This window comes from Macrotis lagotis, chromosome 5 (genome assembly GCF_037893015.1).
Source record: "Macrotis lagotis isolate mMagLag1 chromosome 5, bilby.v1.9.chrom.fasta, whole genome shotgun sequence".
Classification (NCBI taxonomy): Eukaryota; Metazoa; Chordata; class Mammalia; order Peramelemorphia; family Peramelidae; genus Macrotis; species Macrotis lagotis.
This window is the reverse complement of record NC_133662.1, coordinates 26,196,228-26,210,356: the sequence shown is the minus strand read 5'-3', so window position 1 is coordinate 26,210,356 and position 14,129 is coordinate 26,196,228. Positions and strand designations below refer to the sequence as shown.

At 36.1% G+C, this 14,129-nt stretch overlaps 1 protein-coding gene across 1 annotated transcript in view; it reads left to right on the top strand.

Moving 5' to 3' along the window:
* Positions 1-14,129, top strand: part of CYP39A1 (cytochrome P450 family 39 subfamily A member 1) — a 134,422-nt gene that overhangs the window by 35,926 nt on the left and 84,367 nt on the right. Inside the window, exon 6 of the mRNA XM_074237105.1 lies at positions 7,912-8,019. Within this exon, the coding sequence (XP_074093206.1) occupies positions 7,912-8,019 (108 nt within the window). The remainder of the gene's footprint in view (positions 1-7,911; positions 8,020-14,129) is intronic.

Genomic DNA, 14,129 nt, shown 5'->3' with positions numbered 1-14,129 from the left:
AAATGGGGTTAAGTGGCTTGCCCAAGGTCACACAGCTAGGTAATTATTAAGTGTCTGAGCCCGGATTTGAACCCAGGTACTCCTCACTCCAAGGCCGGTGCTTTATCTGCTACACCACCTAGCCGCCCCAGAGTACTATTTTTCAAAGTCACTCTTGTAATATTAACAGCTAGATCTTCAGACTCCAGTGGACCCCTTTAAACTCTTAATCATTGAAAACCCTGAAGAATTTTTCTATGTATGGGTTATAGCTATTAATAAATCTTAAAATATTGGGGGGCAGAGCCAAGATGGCTGCAAGAGAATAGCCTTTCTTAGGAACTCTCTCTATAAAATATGTCAAAAACCTTAAAATTATGAATCTAACTAAATTTTCAAGAGACAGAGCCCACAGAAAGATCCAGTAAGGCAATTCTCCAGCCCAAGGTAACCTGGAAAATAGTGGGAAGGTTCTGTTCCACAGGGGCAGCAGAGCCCTGGAGAGAAGGGGGTTTAGCCTTCTAGGAAGAGCCCCAGGGAGTCTAGTTCCCTGAGAGCCCTGGCATCTGGCAGCAGAAGCAGTTTACTGACCTGCCATCCCAGGGAGCACCAAGCACAACTTGGTAGATCAACAGGGAGACCTCTGCCAGAGCTAGCATGAAGCCCAAGCCAACATGGCCCTCCTCAGCATGGCCCCTGCCCTCAGTACAGCCCAGTTCCCAGGAAACAGAAGCAGGCCTATGGAGCTGCCTAGCAGGAAGCTTCCTGGCAGCTGCTCCCTGAGCTCTCAGCCCACGGAAGGTAAGGGAGTGTGGGGAGGGGAAAGACTGTCAAGGTCTGTCATCTGTCCCTGGGACAGAACTCTGGGGCTTTGACCATATTCAGAACCTGGTCACAGTATGGGGGCCCCCATAGGGCAGGAACCTTCCTCACTACCCTGGGGCAGAGGGGTGAGCTTGTGGTCATTCACAGACCAGGAGAGCAGTCAGAGCCTCCCATAAGACCTTTAAGGAACTGGGTTCCTTATAGGGATGTCTCAATAATACTCAAAAGCTCAGGAAGCACCCCCAAACCAGACATAGGCTAGGGAAATGAGTAAACAGAAAAAAAGGAACCTGACCATAGACAATTACTTTGGTCCCATGGAGAATCAAAACACAATCTGAAGATGAGAGTCTAAGCTTCTACATCTAAAGACTCCAAGAAATATAGAAATTTGGCACAGGCTATGACAGAGCTCAAAAAAGATTTTGAAAATCAAGTAAGGGAGGTAGAAGAAAAATTGGGAAGAGAAATGAGAGAGATGCAGGAAAAACATGAAAACAAAGTCAGCAGGTTATAGTCAAGGCAATCCAAAAAAATGCTGAAGAAAATAACATTAAAAACTAGTTTAGGTCAAATGGATAAAACAGTTCAAAAAGTTAATTAGGAGAAGAATGCTTTAAAAAGCAGAATTGGCTAGATGGAAAAGGAGTTCATCAAGCTCTCTGAGGAAAACAAATCCTTTAAATGTAGAATGGAACTAAAGGAAGCTGGTGACTTTGTGAGAAATCAAGACATAATAATTCAATACCAAACGAATGAAAAACTAGAAGAAAATGTGAAATATTTCCTTGAAAAAACAACTGATCTGGAAAAAACAGATCAAGAAGAGATAATTTAAAAATTATTGGGCTACCTGAAAGTCATGATCAGGAAAAAAAGCCTTGACATCATTTTTAAAGAATTTTTACAGGAAAATTACCCTGATATACTAGAAGCATAGGGTAAAATAGAAGTTGAGAGAATCCACTGATGTCCTCCACAAAGATATTCAAAAAAATTACCCTCAGGAATATTATACCCAAGTTCCAGAACTCCCAAGTCAAAGAGAAAATATTACAAGCAGCTAGAAAGACACAATTCAAATATCGTGGAACTGCAGTCAGGATTACACAGAATTTAGCAGCATCCACATTAAGGGCTTGTTGGGCTTGAAATGTAATATTCCAGAAGGCAAAAGAGCTTGGAATGCAACTGAGAATCAATCAACTACCCAGCAAAACTGAACATCTTCCAGGGGAAAAGATGGACTTTCAATGAAATGACCAGAACTGAACAGAAAGTTTGATCTTCAAGTACAGGATTCAGGTGTAGCATAGACAGGGTAGACAAGAAGGATAAGTTATGAAGGACTTAATGATGATAAGCTGCATGTATTCCTGCATGGAAAGATGATAATGATAAAACTCATATCAACTTTTTTATTTATGAGAGCAGTTAGAAGAAGTTTTTATAGATGAGGCCCAGGAGAGAGCTGAATTTGAAGGGATGATATATTGTAAAAATGGAGTCAATGTACTGGGAGTAAGAGCAAGGAAAGGTAGAATAGGCTAAGATATTTCATTTAAAAGAATCAAGAAATAGCTTCTGCAATGGTATGAAAGGTGGGGAAGGTGAGTGGGGATGAGGGAGCCTTCATTCTCATTGGAAATGGCTCAGAGAGGAAACAGCATACACACTCAGTAGGGTATAGAAATCTAGAAGAAAAAGGAGAGAAGGGGACAGAGGGAGGAGAGAGGGGATGTGGGTGATAGAGGAGAGGATAGATCATAAGAGAAGATAGTCAGATATTATACATTTTCTTTTTTACTTTTTGCAAGGTGGAGGGATTGGGTAGCCTGTCTGGAACCACGGGGCCAGGTGGTTGCTGGGTCTCTGGGGTGGGATGTAGGCTTGGAGTCTTTTGGCCCCAGGGTCAGTACTCTGTCCACTGCACCACTCAGCTGCCCCACAGCACATTTTTGAAGAGGGACAGAGTGAAAGGAGACAGAAAATATAAAAGATGGTAGTGGGGAGGAATGGATGGAGGGAATTACAATCAGCAGCAACTATGGAAAAATATGATGGACTTATGATAAAGAATGTGACCAAGACAGAACTGATGGTGTCTGAACATGAACTGAAACACATTTTTTTCTCTTTCTTTCACTTTACTTTCAATGAGGTTTTATATTTTTTTGGGGGGTGTATTATGTTTATTCTTACAACAAGAATATTTTAGTAATGTGTAAATAAATTAAAGAAAATTAAAAAAAATTAAAATATCCATTTATTTCATTTAAAATTAGTAGTAAAAAAGCTCCATTATATAGTAACCAAAATATTTTTATGAAAGATAACTATTTTCTAAAACCAAAAAGAAATGGATAGTAATGACCTGTGTTTTAAAATATTTTTTCCAAGTTCTTTAATGTCTGGTTTAATGGGAGATCATTGATTTTTCTTCTCTGCTTCTCAGTCTGATGTTCAGTCATTTGAGATGTGTCTGATTCTTTGTGAGCCCATTTGGGTTTTCTTGACAAAGAGACTGAGTGGTTTACCATTTTTCTACAGAATGTTTTACAGATGAGGAAATAGAGACAAAAAGGCTTAAGTGACTTGCTCAGGGTCATATTAATAAGTGTCAGAAGCCAGATTTGAATTCATTGTATTGTTCCAATTTTAGTATATGTGCTGCTGAAGAGAGCATCATATTTGATTGACTTGAGGAAGGTGAATCTGTCTGCTGCATTTCCTAGCTCTGTCAGTCTGCTGTGAGATGTTGTTTTGATTGAAGTATGCATAAAAATAATCCAACTTCATTCAGTGTTTGGAAGAGGGAAGAGTATCAATAAACTTTAAAGATAATTATTAATCATCTTTGATACTACACTAAAAGTTCACAAGTGATAATTTCCTAAACGTTACTTGCAATTTGGATTTCTTAAGGCATATCAATGAATTTTTTTCTCCACCACAATAATGCCTGTTGATCTGTCTTGTATTCCAAATGGATCTTTAAGCCACACTAAATTTTATGATATTATTGGCAACTTGGAAAATATTTATTCCTCTAGTTAAGCAGATCTTCCAAATGGTGACACATTTCATTAAACAAAATAAAAAAATTCATTTGTTAGTGTTATTTTTCTTCAGTGTTAAGATTACAGTGGTAGGCATAAGTTTTTCAAAATTCTAATTTTCATTTGAAAGCTCAAATTTTATTATTGGCCACAAATACTATCACTTGTTTTCCTTTATGTGACAGGCCTACTTTGTTCATTTTAGGAAAAATGTCTGCCAAATACCCATCTGAATAATCATAATTTGTCTTTCAGTTCTTTCAAGTAAAAATGATGTTCCATGTAAAAACTGGCCAGTTTGGCTTGCCACTCAGTCCCACTAATGCTTTTCCTTAAGATGCCCATAGGCATCTAGGTGGTGCCAAGATGTGAGAGACCTAGAATCAGGAAGACTTGTGATCCTCCTGAGTTCAAATCTGGTCCCAGATACTTACTATGTTTGTGACCCTGAGCAAGTCACTTTAACCCTGTTTGCCTCAGTATTTTCATCTGTAAAATGAGCCAAAGAAGGAAATGACAAACCACTTCAACATCTTTGCCAAGAAAACCCTGAATAGGGTCACAAAGAGTCAGACACAACTGAACAAACAAGACAAACCTTCTACTTCAGCATGCAACAGAAGACTTTGTATATACTTCTCAATTTGACACAGAATATTAAAAAATGTATTTAATTGCTTAAAATGAAAAATTTTTATTGCTTCATATAGGACATTCTTAAGTGAGGAATACAATGATTACTATTAGTCATTTGTTTGGGGTAGTTTGATAGCATGGTGGATCGAGTGCTAGACCTTGAATCAGAGAAACATGCATTGAAATCTGACCTCAGACACTTACTAGCTAGGTGACTCTGGGCAAGTCACTAATCCCTATTTACCTCAGTTTCCTTATTTATTAAATAAATTGGAGAAGGAAATGGTCAGCCATTCTATTTTCTTTGCTAAGAATACCCCTAAGGAGATCATGGATTATCAAGAAGTCATTTGTTTGGTACCACTACCTTGATTCATGTTGCTGCCTATGGATGTTTGTGCTTCAGTCTAAAAGAAGACTGTGACATCAGGGGAAGTGATACCATGAGAAGCACATGAATTAGATTTGAGTGATGGTGTGATATACTAAGTCTCCAGCCTCACTTTCTCCTCTAGAGCCATCTGGGTCAAGTGGCCAGATATGAATCAGGATGACTGGAGATGACTCTGGATGTAAGGCAGAGTTAAGTGATTTACCCAAGGTCACACAGTTTATAAGTGTCAAATGTTAGAGACTGAATTTGAACTCCTATCCTCCTGACTCCAAGGCTAATGCTCTATCTATTGTATCACCTATAAGCAGTTGAACTTACCATTGATTTTGCTCCATTAATGTACTGGTAATTCCCCCCCCCCCCCCGCCACTTCATTTATTTTAGGTTTTTGCAAGACAAATGGGGTTAAGTAGTTCGCCCAACGCCACATAGCTAGGTAATTATTAAGTGTCTGAGGTTGGATTTGAACTCAGGTATTCCTGACTCCAGGGCTGGTGCTCTATCCACTGTGCCACCTAGCTGCCCTTTCCCCTTCATTTTCGAAGAAGACTATATCATCAGAGAGGTGATACCATGACAAGCTCATGAATTGAATTTGAGGGAGGGGGTGCTGTGCTAAGTCACCAGCCTCACTTTCTCCTCCAGAGCCAGCTGAGTCTGGTGGCCACATATGAATCAGGACAACTGGGGATGCCCCTGGATGCGAGGCAGTCAAAGTTAAGTGACTTGTCCAAGTTCACACAGCTAGAAATTGTCAAGTGTCTGCAGAGTTGAACTCTTGTCTTCCTGACTCTCAGCACAGTGCTCTGTCCACTACATTCCATTAGTCCAAACATCTATAGAGCTATTCTGGAGTAAGTTATGAGATATTTTTTAAAAAGTTTTTCAGCTGTTTGAATATTTCAGTGCCACTTGTATATGTTGTCAAGAATTTCATATAAAGGATTTTTGATGATGAAATGGTGTTGATACTGGATTAATATAAACAAAACACAAGTCTAGCTATATCTGTAAATTCATCCATTTGAAAGACAAAAAAAATGCAATCATACAGAAAAAAGATTCTTTTTAAATTCACAGGTCGTGTGGACTCTGGAAAATCCCATTGTACATTTATGAAAGAGCAAAAAAGGACACAAGCATCTAAGTATTATGGTAATAGTTTTAACTTTGAAGAACCTTGTGGTCTTGAGAACCACAAGGTGTCCATATTATACCACACTTTGAGAAAGACTGCTTTAAACTATGATGCTGTTATCCTTAATAACTCAAATTGTGTTTGTATATCAATAATATAATTATCCATGAACACATTCAAATATATAAATATAATTAAAAAAAAAGATGTTGGATTTGAAAGCAGAGAGATATGGGTTGACCTACCTCTGTGATCTTCAATAAGTTTTAAACCTTAATCTATAAAATGATGTGATTTGATTTGATTATCTTTGTGGTCCTTTTCAGTTCTTATTCTATGATCCTACATAAAATCATAAATTTTTGTTATTTGTACATTTTTAAAATTTTATTTAAAGCAATGGGGTTAAGTGACTTGCCCAACATTACACAACTAGGCAATCACCAAATGTCTGAGGCTGGATTTGAACTCAGTTCCTCCTGATTCCAGGGCTGGTACTCTATCCACTGTGCCACCTACATTTGTACATTGTTAAAAATGATTGAATATTTGCTTTAACAAAATAGAAACATGATCTTCCTGTTTGTCTTTATGCCTTTTTTCCTTTTTTCCTTTCTAGTTAGCTTCTCAGACATTTTTTTGTGCGCATTAGATAGTTATAATCAGTATATATTGTTTTGTTCCAGCTTGCATAAATATGTACCACTTCATTTAAATAATTCCATATTTCTTCATTTTCATTATGTTGCCATTTGTTATAACAAAATAATCATGGAATTAATAAATCAATTATTTAACTATTTCTCAATTGTTGAATTTCACATGAACTGTTCAGATTCTTTTCTGTTGTTGCTATGATGCATAATGTTATGTAAGAATTTTTCTTTATGAATAAACTATTTTTTCTTGTTAGTTACATACATAGCTTATAGTCCCAGCAATGAATGGGATGACTGGATCTAAAGACATAAATAGATTTGTAAATCACTTTTTCATGTTGTTTTGAAAAGTGTACAGAGTCAGGAGAAAGCTGAGATTGGCTTGTGCCTCTATCATCTACTATCTGATCATAGCTTGTGCCTTTCCTTAGAAGGTTACATTTCATCTACTCTGTCTTGTATCTATCAATTTATGTATGTGTTCTCTACTGCTATTAAAATGTAAGGTATGTGTTTGCCTTTTTATTTCTATACTCAGCCTTTAGTATAGCATCTGCCACATAGGAGCATTTAATAAATGTTTGTCAATTGAGCAATCATAGATAAGACCTATCCTCTCTGAATCTTATATTCTTGCTACAAGATGATGATAATATATTCCACCATATCTGCCTCAAAGTATTATTGTATTAAATGAGACATATGCAAAATACTTTGGAAACTTAAATACTGTAGTAAGTGTAAACTATTACTATTATTGTTGTAATAATAGTGTATTTGAAACCAAGTGTTTTCCTGTAATTTATGACTGAATCTCTTGATCTCTATTATGAAAAGCTCTAAATATTCTCAATCTATGGAGGGTTATCTTCTAGACCTGGGGAGAGGACACTTTCGATTTGTAGCATATTGTCTTGGAAGGAAACCTTCTGCTGAGCAGAGCGGGTAGCATTTGGGGCCAACATATCTTTTAGGACATTGTTGGAAATAGAGACACTGGAATAGGATGTTGTAGGGACTGTGTGTGTGTGTGTGTGTTTGTGTGTCTGTGTGTGTTCAGCTGTTTATTACATGTCTTTTCCTGTCTGCAAAGAAAGGAACTAGGCTAATCATGCTTAGTTATAGTTCATAAAGTCTGCTTTGTTGTATGTTTTAAATGCTAAGGACAACATGTACAGTTTTTTTACCATCTGAAGTTTTTTATCTGCTTGTTTTGAACAGACATTGCTGCAGCTGATTATCAATTCCTTAAGGCAGAGAAAAAGTGAACATATGGCTCCCAATTATTCTGTATTACTGCTCTGGGCTGCTCTGTCTAATGCTGTTCCTGTAAGTATATATAAACATAAATATATATATATATATATATATATATATATATCTTAAATGAATAATCATTTATTGAATGAATGAATGAGTGAATTTGTTGTTGATGTAAGAGAAATAGTTCTCTGCTCACTCCCCCCCCCTTGGCTTTTTATCATAATCTTGCCTTACTTTTCTTCTTACCAATATTTTTGGTTTATGAAAAAAGGTCTAACCGTCTTTTGATTGCCTAAGGAACAACAAACTATAGGGAAAGAGGAAGAAGGACATGTTATTAGGGGCTGGTGCAAGAGGGGAGACAGAGACTTCTGTGTTTAATGTGTAAATAGTATTTCCAAAATGCAAGGAAGTAAGTTTATTGCCAGAGAAATAATAACAGAAAACATTTAAATATCACTTATCATGTGCAAACACTTTATAATTATTATCTCATTTGATCATTACAACAATGCTTGAAGGTACATGCTATTTTACCCCCATTTTATAGATGAGAAAACTGAGGCAAACAGGTTAAAATGTTTTTCTTAGGGTCACAAAGCTAGTAAACGTCTGAGGCTGGATTTGAACTCAGGTTTTCCTGACTCTAGGCCTAAAGCTCTATCCAGTAGGGAAAAAAGAGGTAAATTGGCCAGGTCAGTACACAAAGAATAGAGTATCATAAAGCAGTTAGGAAGCCATTTTTGGAGAATTTTAGGAAAAACTGATGAGTAAAATAAAGCAAGGAATTATAGAACTTGATGGGAATTTAGAGGTCACCTAGTTTGTTGTTGTATAGTTGTTCAGTCATATCTGACTCTTCATGATTCCCGTGAATCACAGCACACCAGGTCCTTCTATTCTCCATTTGCTCTCAAAGTCTAGTTCATGCTCATTGTTTCCATGACACTATCTCTCAATCTCATTCTTTGCCATCCTTTTTTGACCTTCAGGCTTTCCCAACATCAGGGTTTTTCCCCAATGATCTTTTCTTTTTTATGTGACCAAATTATTTAAGCTTTGGCTTCAATATTTGACTTTCTAGTGAATAGTCTGCTTTACCTACATTAGACTTCTCATTTGAATGAGCAAATAGTGGTCTGTACAGCTGCCCAAAGTCAGAGGATCACAGAAATAGAGATTTGGAAGGGACTCAAGCAGCTTTCTCAATAAGACTTAGCAGTCACTGCTTGATGACCTCTAAGAGGCAACCCCTTCTAAGGACAACATGTACAGTTTTTTAACCATCTGAAGTTTTTTTATCTAACCCCTTTTGAGGAATTCATTTGTTAGGAAATATTTCCTAATATCAAACCCAAATTAGAATTATGAACTGATTCAACCATTTTAGATCAGCAGTTTGGAGAGCAATCTGGAATTAAGCCCAAAGAATTTTTAAAATACTCTTTGACACAGCAAACCACTATTAGATTTATTTCTAAAGATGATTAGGAAAAAAGGGAAAGAACTTACATGTTCTAAAATATTTATAGGGCTCTCTTTGTAGGGGCAAAGAACTGACAATTTCAGGAATTCCCATCAATTGAAGAATAACTGAACAAATTGTGGTATATGATTGTGATGGAATACTACTATTGCTATAAAAATGATGAATGCAGTGATCTTAGAAAAATATGGAAAGACCTGCATGAAATAATGAAGAATGAAATGAACAGAACCAAGAGAACATTATATACAGTATAGCATATTCTTTTAAGAGCAACTTTGAACAAATAAGTCACTTTGACTATTAAAAATATCTAATTCACTAAAGAAGACATATGATGAAAGATACTTTAAAATTATTTATTTTAATATTATTATAATAATCTTGTTTTGAAAGTAAATATCCCCCCCAAAAAAGATGGAGAACCCTCAAGAGAAATGAAGTGAGAGGGTAAGAAAAAAACAAAATGTGTACTTCCTGTGTTCAGATGCCATTGATTCTGTCTCTGGGGTGGGTTGCATTCTTTATTGTGAGTCCATCAGAGAACTTGTTTCAATATTTTTTCCCCACAATTGTATTGTTAACTGTATTTCCCTTCCATCTATTCTTCCTCACTCCCATTTATTTTATTCTCTCTCTCCTTTTACCCTGTCCCTTCACAGAAGTGTGTTGGATCTGAATAGCCTCTCCCACTATCTCCCCTCTCTTCTGTCACCTACTCCCTCCCCTCCCCTCCCACCTTCCTCACATTCCTTTCCTTTCCTTTTTCCTTTAGAGTAAGATAGATTTCTATATCCTATTGAGTGTGTATGTTATTTCTTCTCAGCCATTTCTGATGAGAATGAAGGCTCACTCATTCCCCTGCACCTTCTACTCCATTGCTAAAGCGTTTTCTTGAATCTTATATGAAATAACTTAGCCCATTCTACTTCTCCTTTCCCTTTTTCCCAGTACTTTATCACCCATTGACTCCATTTTTATACTATATTATATCATTATATTCAGTTCCCTTCTGTGCCTTGTCTATATAAACTTCTACCTGCTCTTATAAATGAGAAGGTTAATTTGAGTTATCAGTATCTTCCTCCCATGCAGGAATACATGCAGTTCAACGTCATTTAATCCCTCATGATTAGTCCTTCCTGTCCACCCTCTCTATGCCTCATCTGGTCCTGTATTTGGAGATCAAACTTTCTGTTCAACTCTGGTCATTTCAACAGGAAAGTTTGAAAGTCCCCTGTTTCATTGAAAGTCCATCTTTTCCCCCGAAAAAAGATGTTCAGTTTTACTGTATAGGTGATTCTCAGTTGTAATCCAAGCTCTTTTGCCTTCTGGAATATCATATCCCAAGTCCTACAAGCCCTTAATGTAGATGCTGCCAGATTCTGGGTAAGCCTGTAGAGCCACAGTAGTTGAATTGTTTGTTTCTGGCAGCTTGTTGTATTTTTCTGTTTGACTTGGTATTTCTGGAATTTGGCTATAATATTCCTTGGAGTTTTGTGGGGGGGAGATCTCTTTCAGGAGGTGACTAGTACATTACCATAATTTCTATTTTACCATCTGCTTCTAGGATCTCAGGGTAATTTTGTTGGATTATTTCTTGAAAAATGAAGTCTAGGCACTTTTCTTGGTCATTTTTTTTAGGATGGTCAAAATTTTCAAGGTAGCCCTATAATTTTTAAATTCTCTCTTCTGGATTTATTTTCCATGTCACTGTTTTTCCAATGAGATATTTCACATTTTCTTTCTAGTTTTTCATTCCTTTGGTTTGTTTTATTGTTTCTTGATTTCTCACTTATCAGCTTCCTTTAGCTTCATTCTGCATTTGAAGGAGTTATTTTCTTCAGATCTTCTTTTCCAACTGGCCAATTCTGCTCTTTAAAACATTCTTCTTCTCATTTGCCTTTTGGATTACTTTATTCATTTGCCATAAGCTAGTTTTTAACATATTTTCTTTGATGCTTTTGTACTTCCTGCTGTTGCAGACCCAGGTGCCCCCAGGGATCTAGGCACCCTGCCAGCTGTCCCTGGAAGGTTGGAGTTTACTCCATTGGGGGAATGCACTGCAGCTTTTTCCACTGCTCAGTCCCAGTGGAATAGACCTTTCTTGAAGATCTCCCAAGTTGTCTTAGACAGGGAAATTGTTTCATTTGGTCTTTCTGTGCATTTTGGCCCTCTAAAATTTGATTAGAGTTGTAATTTGAAGACTTTTGGAGCTTTGGGGGGAAGCATTTCTGAGAATTCCTGCCTTCAAATCCCCATTTTGGCTCCACTCTCCTGAAAGATGCTTTCCTCTGCTTCTAGAGAAAGAACTGATAAGTACAAAAATGTATGGAATAATTTAATACATGCATATATATATATATGTAACTAATGATAGCTATTTAGGGAAGGAAGGAGAGATGGAAGAAAAAGAAAAGAAAAAGAAATTTACACTTGCGCAATTATTTTTTTATTATACTATGGTATTGAAATGGTTGTTTTAATGTTTATTAAAAATAAAATATTTTTTAAAAAGCCCAAATTGGACACTTTGTAACTTACACATATTGCTCTTGGTTCTGTCTTCTGGTGTCAAGAGAACTAGTATAATCTTTTCTCCATATAACAGCCTATCCAACAATTGAAGACAGTTAACTACGTTTCCTCCCAATTCTTTCTTTCTTCATACCTAAGCATGCTCAATTCTTTAACCAATGTTCATATTACATGTTCATATTATATTACATATTACATTCTGGTTGTCTTCTACTTACTTTCCAGCTATTTAATGCCCTTCTTATATTTATGGTGCCATGAACTGAAAAAAATAATCCTGAAGATGAAGTCTGTTGCAGTATCGCTATCTATCCTTTATTCTCAAAGATGATCAATGGCATCAGGAGGGTAATGTCTTGGCAAATGACTTGGATTTAAGTGAGACAGAGAAGAATCAGTAGGACAGAAAGTGACTCTTTTCCATGAAGCTTAATACAGCTCCAGGTTGCATTAGTTTTTTGAACTGCCATCTCATATATGTCTACTAATCTGTCAAGTCCTCCAACAACTGATATCCAATCATTTCTCTTATCCTTATATTCTACTTTATTTTTTGTTCTAGAATCAAAATTTTATATTTATTCATTTTTAAATTCATCTTAATGAGATTTGACCTAATGCTGTAGGACAAGTATTCTTAACTGAATTCCACAGATCTCTAAGGCATCTGTGAATAAATTTCAAGAGAGTCTATGAACTTTGATAGGAAAATAAAACAAAACATTTATTTTCACTAATGTCACACTGAAACTTAGTGTAATAATCACAATCATAATCATAATAATGATAATAATGGCATGTGAATATTATATATCATTTCCCCATTGATATGCTTTGTACTTTCCAGTCCTTTCTTATAACAAAGAGAGAGCTGATACAAATATTTTTGTACACATATGTCCTTTTCTCTGTCTGTGGTCTCTTTGATTATAAGCCTACTTTCTTACAGCTTGCTGATACATATATATACATATATATATATATATATATGTATATATATATGGTTTAGTGACTTTTTGAATATAGATCCAAATTGTTTTCTAAAAAACCGGAACAGTTCAAAGCTCCACTGAGAGCTTTGCTGTAATACCTTCAGCTCTTGCTATTTTCCTTTTTTTTTTTTTTGGTCATCCTGGCCAGTTTAATGAATGTGAGGTAAAAACTGAGTTGTTTCAATTTTCCTTTTTTTCAGGTATTAGGGATTTGAAATACTTATTTTTTAATATCCTTGTTGATATTTTGAATTTCTTCCTTTGTGAACTTCCTGTTCATGTCCTTGATCCATTTCAAATATTCATGTGAATTATTTGTGCCCCAAAATGTGGGTAAGCCTTTGGAACTTGTCATTTTGGCCATCTTCAAGGGTCCAACAATCAATTCATTTCCTTTAGCTATGGGGAATTGGTCTTGTCCTTTAACAACACCAATATCAGCTATCATTTATGTAGCACTTTAAGATTTGCAAAGGGTTTTTTGCAATTTGTTATCTCATTTGATTATTACCATAATCCTGTGAGAACAATACTGTTATTTTCCCCAATTTACTGATGAGGGAACCTGAGACTGAGAGATGCTAAGTGATTTGCCCAGGGTCACATAGCTAATTATACACCTGAGGCATGATTTGAGCCTAGATATTCCTCTTTCCAAGTTCAGCACTCATTTCTCTATGCCACCTAAACTGGTGTCAAGGGTTTCAGCCTTTATGCATCTTAGTTTCTTCATTTGGGAAAAAAATATGTGCTGTTCTCTAAATCCTCTACCAACTCTATTATTTCTAATCTATAAAATACATACAAAAGAAAACCTTTAATTATATTTTATCAGTTTTCTTACTTATCTATAAAATAGCTTTTCCTTTCCTTCTGTCATTTTGTATAAAAAGGACCAACTGTTCCCCATCTTAGAATTCTAGGGGAAAAAAGAATGGAGAAAAAATATTCAGTTCTTCCCCTTTTGACCACAGAGGGGAGTACTGAACTCAATTAAAATTGTATATTTCAGCCCTATAAAGTAAGGGCGGGGGAAGAGCATCTCAAGATACCTTCATCTGAGTCTTTTCCAGAATGATTTTATTTTTGAAAATGAAAACCACTTCTACTTTCCTAAATTACCCTTTCATTCTTCCTTTCCTTGAAGAATGTAAATGACA